Consider the following 10,795-nt stretch of genomic DNA (forward strand, 5'->3'; position numbering starts at 1 on the left):
TTTGAGTCATTTGACTTTTGGTGTTATTGTTATAATTATTATTATTATTATTATTATTATTATATTATTATTATTATTATATTATTATTATTATTATTATTATTATTATTATTATTATTATTTAAAATTATGAGATCAAATCATAAAATTTTTATATAGATATAGTTGAAATTAATATATATTCACAATCTGTAAAATTTATATATTTATAAATGTTAGTATAACATTGATATAACTATCATCTTATATTATTGAATAATATAAGTTAATCGGGACATCAAAATTCAGATCAGACCGTTAGATATGATAAAACTTACAAAAGAATATATTTGGTAAAGTTTTAGACCTATTGGATATACGGATGTTGAGATATCGTACTCGCATATACGAGTAATCATTCAAGACGGTGTATCGTTGAATCAAGTCATGTGATTTTAAATCATACCGTTTGATATGATCTAATGGACACAGTCTTATATATATTTAAATTTCGTATGAATCAAGTGTCCGAATTTTAAAATATCTTAATTATTGATTAAACTTTTTAATCTCATAATATATATAATAAAATAATAATTATAATTGTTGAACCATCATCATCATCATCATCATCATTATTATTATTATTATTTTAAATCATGAGATCAAATTATAAAAATTTACATAGATATAGTTGAAATTAGTATATATTCACAATCTGCAAAATTTATATATTTATAAATGTTAGTATAACATTGATGTAACTATCATCTTACATTGTTGAACAACATGGGTTAATCGGACCATCAAAATTCAGATCAAACCGTTAGATATGATAAAACTTACAAAAAAATACATTTGGTAAAATTTTAGACTTATTGGATATACGGATGTCGAGATATCGTACTTAGAACATAAATATAATCATTCAAAACGGTGTATCGTTGAATTAGGCCATGTGATTTTAAATCATACCGTCTGATATGATCTAATGGACACAGTCTTGTATATCGTATGAATCAGGTGCTCGAATTTTAAGATATCGTAATTATTGATTAAACTTTTTAATCTCATTATATATATAATAAAATAATAATTAAAATTGTTCAACCATCATTATTATGTTATTATTATTATTATTATTATTATTATTATGATTTTAGATTAATTCATAGGAATTACTAAATTTTGACAAAAATTTATAAATAATAAAAAATTATAAGTCAATTACTTGTCAATTTAAAAAATGTTAACGTAATACAAATATATATTAAAATATAACATAAAGTTCTAAATAATTTTAATTATAAAAAATATTATAATTTACTAAGTTGTTGATTAAATTTATTTTAGTATAAAGATTTAATGTATAAATAAAAGTACCATAATTTATTATTATCTAAAATAAAATATATGATATTGATTAATAATTATAATATATGGTCAATTTTAATTATAAAACTGATCAAATATTAAATATAAAATTAAATATATAAAGAATTCAAAAATTAAAACATATATATAAAAAAAAAAAAAATAGTCACCAGCTCGCGAGCCAGCTCGCGAGCTGGTGAACAACATTTTTTGAGCTCGAGCTCGAATTTTTCGAGCTCGAGTCGAGCTCAAAGTCGAGCCGGCTCGCCGAGCTCGCGAGCCGGCTCGACTCATCTGCCACCCCTAATTATTATCATTGAATAATATTTTAATATTGCTAAACTTATTATTATTTCAACTTTTTTCTAAAGAAAATAATTAGAAAGTATATTTGTTTGAGTTAGGACCACAATTAGCTCCAAACAAGCTGGACCACACATGAAAACCTATAATTGGAGTGTATAAAATTTTTAGTTATTAATTTTTTGCATAAATTTTTATTATGTTTTATGTGAGGTTTATTCGAAATGACCAATGATTTAGAATGTTTGATTAATTGGTTTTGTCTCAAGTGTTTGGGGACGTATAGAAATGAATTAGTTGGGACAACATTAAAAAGAAGCACATAAGAAAAGAGAACAAACACATTCCAATCTGGTTGGGGCCTCAATCGGGTCAGTCCATGGATTGAGCTTGGGCCTAAAATTGGATCCAGTTGGGGCCCTTTTAAAGTCCCAAGCAGCCACTCTAGCACTGACTGTGAACAATAGTAGGTCGGTCCTAGGCCAGGCCTTCTAGGCTGGTCCATGTTGATTCAATCCACTGTGCATCTTAAGGTTGATTCTTACGAAGAAGGTGTTGTCGAACTCCTTCAAAGAAAAGAAACTACTCACCATTTTGAGTCGGCCTACCACTTTTATCTGATATTACCATGGGAAGAGAAGAAATTTATTCTGATCCCTGTGTTAGAGATTGCCGAATATGAGTTTTTGGCTTGGTTTTCATCCAACTAGAAATATCGTTATAGAGGAGTGGAGCGGAAGCCACTCGACTAATAAGGAGAGGAGCGAAGGCCTTTTCTCCTCTACAACCATCATCTCTGCCCACTTTTATGAATTCTAACCCCAACCTAACAAGGCTGAATTTATTGGAACCGTTGTTGTTTAAAAACACTGGGAGTTGGAAACATGCTCACTCATACTGATGGAAGGCATTATATTATTAAGGGTAGTGAACTAGCAGAGGCAGAAATGCATTGGTAGCGGTAACAACCATTCAGGGAAAGGACCTAAGCTAGTTCTGTTCCATCCCGTGCTTGTTCCCTATTGCTTAATTTCTCGTTCTTTGCTCTATCAAGGCAGTCATTTCTCCTTAATCATTGTATTCCCTGTCTATCTTTCTGGACCAGTGAGAAAGACTCTTGGGTGCATATAGTTGAAACTGATTTTCACTGCAGCTTTTCTTTTTTTTTTTTTTTTATCGACTTATTGAGTGGATGTATTTGTATCCAATCAACATATCTTGAAGTATTGAAGCTCGTGAAGCAAAACTAAGTCTATCAGAATCGCACTTCTTAGATTAGGCTAGGCCTCTCTAGCTAAGCTGGGCGTTGGGGCCGTGAATGCGCTAGTGATTGGCACATAGGGGACTAGTTGCTCAATTTTCTCGGCTTGGTATCCTGCACCTCACGTTCATGAGATCTACATGCAACTGTCTGGGAGACATTAGGAGCAAATCCTTTTTCTTGCTAGCCGGGAGCAAGTCATATTTAAAAATTCAAGTGAAAGTAAATCAAAAGATGTGAGCGCTCCTACACTATACAGCCTTTTGGCGTCCCACTATCTTGTCTTGTTGGAGGCAGATTTTGAAAATGATTTTTTCACAAATTCAAATGAGAGCATAACAACAACAACAATGATATCGATTAAGGATCGAAAAATCGAATTTATTACAATATCAAAATATATGGTCGAACCATAATTTGATAAGAAAACTTCATACACTCGTGGAGAAATAAGAAAGTAATTTGGCAATTATGAGTTTAAATAGATTTGATGAGCTCCATTATCCACATACCATACACGTAACAAACAACCTTAAACTCTGCGAATCCAGCTTTTGTTGCAAGGATTTCAAACTCATCCTTTGTTCTTTCCTTCCCTTCCAGATTCATCACCATGATAATGTCCATGCCAGAAGCATATTTTGCATGAACATCAGTTTTTGAACTGTTCGAAAGAATATAATCCATCACAATCAACTTTCCCTTGCTTGGCAATGATTCGTAGCAATTTTTTAGCAGCTTAATGCATTTCTCGTCATTCCAGTTGTGCAGAATATACTGTAATAAAAAAAATTATAAATATATCAACTTAATTTCATTTATAATCTTTAATTTTAATTACTTACCAATTATATAATACTAATAGATAAAATATAAAACTAAGGTTGAAATATACCTTGAGTAAGATGGCATCTCCTTTTGGTACTTCAACAAACATATCCCCACCAATATGCTCTACGCCTGCAATAACATATCTCATTTTTCAACCATTAATTATTTAAATTTTTATTTGAGAATGGTTTATAATAATGTGAAAGCGAACAAATTTCACACACTTTATGAAGGAACATATTTCTTAAGTCTATAGTATAAAGTAATTAATTGACATGCATATCAATATGTAGAGCGATCGACACCCATTACCTTATCTTCAATTTTTTCTAAAAAAAATAATTTTTGTTATCATTAAGGAATTATAAAAAAAAAATATAAATTACAGAAGAGTAATGATATCATAAAAATAAGGGTAAATTGCAATGAGCTCTTTTTAGTTTTTGGCATAATTACGAATGCTGTAAAAAATTAAAAATACCCTTTAATATTTGATAAAATTATGTAATCCTTGTATGTAGGTTTGAAGTTGTCAATTTTGCTCTTAATGTCTTTTTTTTTCTTTTTTTAAACTATTAAACAAATATAAAAAAAGGACCAAAGTGGACGGAAAAAATTAAAAAAAATCTACTAAATTCATATAATTTTTTAAAAAAATAACTAAAATTATAATTTATAATCCACAAGGGTGTTTTTGGTTGGTTCATAAAAAAAGAGACGAAAACCAAACAGATTGGACTAGTTGTTATATGACCGTTAAAACAAGGGGGTATCAATAATTTTTCATATAATGCCGGAGTATTTATAATTACGATAAATTTTAGGGAGTTCGTTATAATTTATCTAAATATAAATATAACAATTAGGGAAAAAAAAAAAAAACCCATCATCATAGCACCAAAAAATTGAGAAGAATACCATTCATGGATATCATAATTGATAATTGTAAACTCACCATTATAGGATGGGGCGTTTTGCACAACTTGTGGTAAATCAAAGTTAATGCCCTTAATATGAGGATACTTTGCAACGATGATACCAAGAGCAGTACCCATGCCACCACCAACATCCACTATTGAACCCAAACTCGAAAAACCATCATATACTTGGACAGTTTTTTTCATGAGCACCGTAGAATGGGCTTTCATGCCGTCGTACATCACCTTAGTACTTTCCGAATTCGACAATATTAATTCATAGTTAGATTTTCCATAAATTCTTTCAGTTAAGTTTCCTCCTCCAAGAACTGCATCTTTTAAACTGCACGATAAAAAAATCTAAAATTTTAATGACGAACGACTTTAGTTAGGTCAAAATCAGGTATTATTCCTCCAATTTCGAAAGTTCATATCGTTTTGGAGGCAAATTTTAACTTAAATTGAGTTTGTTTCTAAACCAATCACATGATCAGGCATAAAATTTATTGTGTTATTGACATATAATTCAATAAAAATAATCGAACATAGCTAGAAAATATTTTGTATAAAAAGTTCCAATCATCTATCAATTTAAAATTATACTACTTACATAAAGTTTGTATTGCCATTATTGTTTAGAACTTTAGAAGGAATTTACAATTCTATGTATATATATTTAACAAATATTTAAAAAAATCACATTGACATCCCTAACGATTATTTTTAACATTGCAAATACCAATTCATCCATCCGATGTATAGAAGAAAATACGTAGCTTCTAAAATTCAAAATTTGAGGATTTCAGTATAAATTTAAAAAATAATTACACTCTCCTTCCATAAAATCTGGTATAATTATATAAATTTCTTTTAGTTTGAGAAATTTCATTTAAAGATTTGATTTTATCTAACAAATAAGTCTTTCATTGATCAAAATTCACTGATTTCGTGATACTTTTAAGAAAAATTGAATAAAAATTTATATTTACTCTCGATTGATTTATTAGTGACTTATTGTAGGTCGAATAATTTTTTTCGATCTAAACTATCCTTATAACAGTGAATATATACCTCATCACACACATTAATGCGTGAAAACATATGAGGGTAATTTGATTATAAAACTATTTATTTGATATGCAATAAGTTAGCAATAAGTCAATCGAGGGTAAATATAGGTTTTTTTTCTTTTTTTATCTTTTTGTTAATATTAGTAAATTTGGTGAATTTTGAATAATGGAGGGACTTATTGTTATACAAAAGTAAACTCCAGGAGTGTTAAATATAACTTTTCAAACAACAAGAGATTCACATGTAATCACATCAAATCTTAGATAAAGAATGTGTTATTATTCCTAAATTATATATATATATATATATATATGTATTTATATATCTCTCACTAAAAAAGGTAGTATTGCGACTTACAGACATTCATTTGCTAAATTCTAACCTATATTGAAATTGGTACAACAATATATTTATTATATTATTGATGTACTGTTAAAAAAATAATGAGTTATATAATAAGTCTATTATATTTGCTTTTGATTTAATTAAATCCAACATGATTTGGATAATAATTTTCCCATTTAAGAAACATACCTGAATTGTCTTTCATTCCCACCGGTGAGTGCTCGAAGCTGAGCAAATGACACCCCATTCTCATCTCCGACGAAGAACTTCCCGGCCGGAGCAAGTCCATAACGCCTTTCAGTCCCCCCATTCTCAAGTCTGCTCACGGAACAAGTAAGCAAAGAGTGGGTGGCCAGCAGCCGGAGCAGACTATCAAGCACGGCGGCTGCTCCGTCGTGGCTGGTCGGAAGTTGGGACACGATATCAGAAGGGGAGAGTTGGGCGCCAACGCCGGCCCTGGCGATGATCTCGAAGAGGTTAAGTTGAATGGCGGCGTCCAAAGCCATGGGGAAGATATGAGAGACACAAGCAGCCAAGGCCAGAGCACCAGCTTCCTCATCTTCCCCATGCTTGTAGTTTTCCATTGTAACAGCTTAAATTAAGCCAGAAGCTGTTTTCTGCTTACACGAATTGAGATGGAAGACAATGGGGGCTAAGATGAAAGATATATGTAAACGTAGAAGAATATCAATAATTCAATGATTCACTTACAAATAATTTATGGGTTTCTTAGCTGTTGCAGTTTATTACTTACATGAATAAAAATATTAATCAGAGCAGTCTGTTGGGCATGTTTCTTGACCATAATATAATTAATAAAATTTTGAACCATATATGGATTTTAGGTACTTGTCTTTTTCAATACAATGACTATTCTGTTTAATTTAATGAGCTTATCGAAATGTTATTGGCCATACTTACTTAATTAATGGCTGTTATGTTCAGAAGTCGTCGTTTGCATGAAATAAATAAAAGAAAAACACTAGTAGTTTTTCCGTTCAGGCGTTGACGTCGACCAATTTTTTTCGTAAAATTAATTTATTCATGCTTCACATGCATATTTATGGACAACGATAAGAACAGATTTATTGAGCTAAAAATATGTTGACAATCATAAGTTTAAATATACTTGATCAGTTTTAGAGGTGATCACGGCATGGTTTGTTTTTTTAAAGTTATTCTCATTGAATTGTTATTGAAAATTTTATGAAAATAACTTTTTAAATTGTCAATTTAAGATCAAAATTAAAAGTATGATTTCAGGTGATTTGACGGTTTCAATATTCTAACAAAAACAAGATATTGAGATTAACAAAAAAGAAGAATATATATTATTAAAATTTTTTCATTGATAACAAGTAAGTGATTATCAGAATACTTAAAATCGAATTTACAATAATTTAAGAACATATCTCGGTGTAGTCTTTAAGTAATAAAATAGAGTAAATTTTGAAATAATTAAAGTTAAATTAATACACAATAGTTCAAGATATAATGCAACTAGAAGTCTTTGGAAACATTTTGGATGCGCTTATAGCCCTTGGGTAGGTGACGGATCAAGAGGGCTGTCGATAGCGCTGGGTTGGTGTCATTGTATGAAATGGATCTTAATGCATTTGGGTGTGTATGTGCGTGTGTAGCTAATTAATTAGCTATGTTTATACGATCCACAACTCATTTATTGTCATACATTTTTTAGGAGATAAGTCACAATATATTAGGGGAATTTATTTAAAAAATGCAAGAAAAAAGAAAAATTAAAAAAGTAATGTGTTTTGAAAAAATTTAGAAAAGTAAGTGGTATCGCGGTTACTCACCGTGGTGCCACAATTTTTTATTTAAAAAAATAAATTCTCTATATCATTCTGGTGACATTATTTTTAAAAAACTTTTTTTTTTATGTGTCACCGCGATTCAAAATCGCGGTGACAATTTTTTTTTTTAAAAAAAATTTATTTTATTTCACGACGAATTGCTGCCAATTTCTTGTTAAAATTTCGGCACCATCATGGCGAGTTGTCAACCATCAAATATATCGTTCGGCTCCCCTTGATGAGACGAACATTTTCCCACAAACAATTTCAAGTTTTATCAATCGTAAATAATGAATTTTTAGCACGAACACCCCACCTTTCGGCCGTCGATTCGCCGCCACCGGAGCAACCCACAATCACGAACCACCACCACTGGACTCGTCTCGACCTAACGGTTCTAAGGAGACCAACCTAGTTCAATTTTATTAAATATTTGTTAGATATGAAAATTTGAAGATTTTTCCGCCGAAAATTCGCACTGAAGCTGTTTGCTGTCATTTCTCCATCGTCAGGACGAATTACAGATTAAGACCATAGTCGTTCGAATCCTGTTGTCCATACGATTCCAACAAGACCAATCTTGCTCAGTTTCATCAAGTATTTGTTTATTCAATTAAAATACATATGTTTTAAAATAGTTATAATTTAATTAAATTCTATTTATTAATTAATAGTACTATTTATAATAATTAATTAATTAATAATACTATTTATAATTAATTAATAATTAATAATTAAATTTATAATTAATTAATAATACTATTAATAATTAATTAATAATACTATTTATAAAAATAATTAATGAATAATACTATTTATAATCAATTAATAATTAATAATTAATAATACTATTTAGACCAGTCTTGCTCAATTTCATCAAGTATTTGTTGAGATTTGAAAATTTAAAAATTTTTCCACCAAAAATTCGCTGAAACTGTTTGTCAAATTCATTTTCTTTTTTTTTGTTTGTTCAATTAAAATACATATATTTTAAAATATTTATAATTTCATTAAATTTTATTTAATTAATTATAAATAGTATTATTAATTATTAATAGCCATGTTGTTGAAGTTATATTGAATAATTCAGCAACCCTTTATTTCTCTGCTTAATATGCAGTATTTATTTGATAATAATAGCAGTCATGTTAAGAATGCTTGAAAAGAGGAGTATGAACTCCCAAGGAATTTAGATCAACTAAATAAATGGACAATTCCTAAAGTAAATCCCAGATTAATTTACAATTTCGGAAGATTTGATTTCTGGAAAACTAAACAAGTAGTAAAAACTACTGAAGAATCTCTTGATAATGAAGAAAAAGTAATAAAACTTTTGGATTCTATGGATAAAAGGCATTACCAAGAAGAGTATAAATTTTTACATATTGGTCTTGTTCAAATAGCCTTTAAGCCTCTAACATTAGAAGGTTTACCAGAAAGCTTTTTAGCTGCCCTAAGAGATGCCAGGAATTTAGACTGGAAGAAATCTCTAATAGGAATAATCCAATCTAGTCTAGCCCATGAGCCAGTATTTTTTAATGTTTACCCAAATCTACAATTATCAATGTCTGATGTGAATATACTTGATGCACTAACGTTAAATGTTAAAACCCATGGATATAATTATACATCTAGATCAGAATTAATATGTATATGTTATAGAATTTACTATAAACTTCTCCATACACTTAATCTTAATTGTAAGACACAAGATAATAAAACTCTTGAATAAACAGTATTCTTTGAAACAAATTTACAAAATTCAAGGATTAATACTAGGAGATAAATAAAATGGAGCGAAGTAGAGTTTCCAGAACATTGAGTGATTGAGAAAGAGGTCCCCATTAGAAGTAATGCTGAAAGTATGTACACAAATATATTACAAAATCCAGAAGAAAATGTCATAATAGATTTTGTTAATCAGTCAAAATATTTAAGAAGTTGCTCTTCAAGATATTCTAATATGTCTTATATATTACCAATAGAGGTGACAACCCCATCTAGAGCATCCACATCTCAAATCAAAGAAGAAACTAATAGCTCAAATTATGATAAGGTTGAAGAAATACGGATACAACCAAATAATATTGTTAAAGGAGTATATAAGGATCCTAAATTAAATGAAGAATTAACTTCAGAAACGAATTTTTGTTTATAAATGAACACACATGACGTAATTGCCTATGAGATTCCATTTGAAAATTATACAAACATAATCGACTTTAGTCATGGATCCCTGGCTAGAAAAGAAATTAAGGGAGAATTTTTTGAAAAAAGATGGGAACCCTTTAGAAAATGGTTTTTCAAAAATTTCCCACATGATAAACAAAATGAAATTCCAAATCAATTCTATAAGGAACTATCTGTATGGAATAAGAAAGTTACCTTTGTTCCATGGTTTATAACCAAATATTCAAATGTGTTAGAGAGAAAATATTTCCTAGAAAACGGGAAAATCCTAAATAATGTCTTTCCCCCTCAACAGCCTTTGAAAATGAATTCTAATGAAACAAAGATTAATTTTAAAGTATTTTCTAAATTAATTGAAGATACCACCTTAATAGTTAAAATAACAAAAATAAATGAGTTATTAAAAAAGCAAAATTATGCCAATTTATACTTAAATGTTATAGGGGAACAAATTATGGAATTAAATAATAAGATAGATAAGATTATGGAGTGGCAAGGAAATTGGCAAAAGAAAATCAGCTCAACTAAAACAATAGTTGAAAACACAAGAGGAGAAATTATCGCAAGACCCTCAATTCAACCACCCCGGATATTGTAGGTTTTAATTTAAAACCTATAGGAGACCTAGAAAAGCTATTAGATCAGAAATTTAAAACTCTAAAATTAAATACTCTAAATAATGAAGGAGATCCTCAGGATTATGAAGATGA

General features: G+C 29.4%; 1 protein-coding gene across 1 annotated transcript; it reads right to left on the reverse strand.

Moving 5' to 3' along the window:
• Window positions 1–3,245: 3,245 nt before the first annotated feature.
• LOC105155459 (caffeic acid 3-O-methyltransferase-like) lies at window positions 3,246–6,842 on the reverse strand. The gene is made up of 4 exons (XM_011071334.3): window positions 6,271–6,842; window positions 4,704–5,008; window positions 3,813–3,877; window positions 3,246–3,694 (listed from the first exon to the last, which is right to left on the reverse strand). The coding sequence occupies exons 1-4, from the start codon at window positions 6,663–6,665 to the stop codon at window positions 3,395–3,397; spliced, it is 1,065 nt and encodes a 354-aa protein (XP_011069636.2). The 5' UTR covers window positions 6,666–6,842; the 3' UTR covers window positions 3,246–3,394.
• Window positions 6,843–10,795: the final 3,953 nt, after the last annotated feature.

Source organism: Sesamum indicum, linkage group LG2 (genome assembly GCF_026168435.1).
Source record: "Sesamum indicum cultivar Baizhima isolate 11 linkage group LG2, ASM2616843v1, whole genome shotgun sequence".
NCBI lineage: Eukaryota > Viridiplantae > Streptophyta > Magnoliopsida > Lamiales > Pedaliaceae > Sesamum > Sesamum indicum.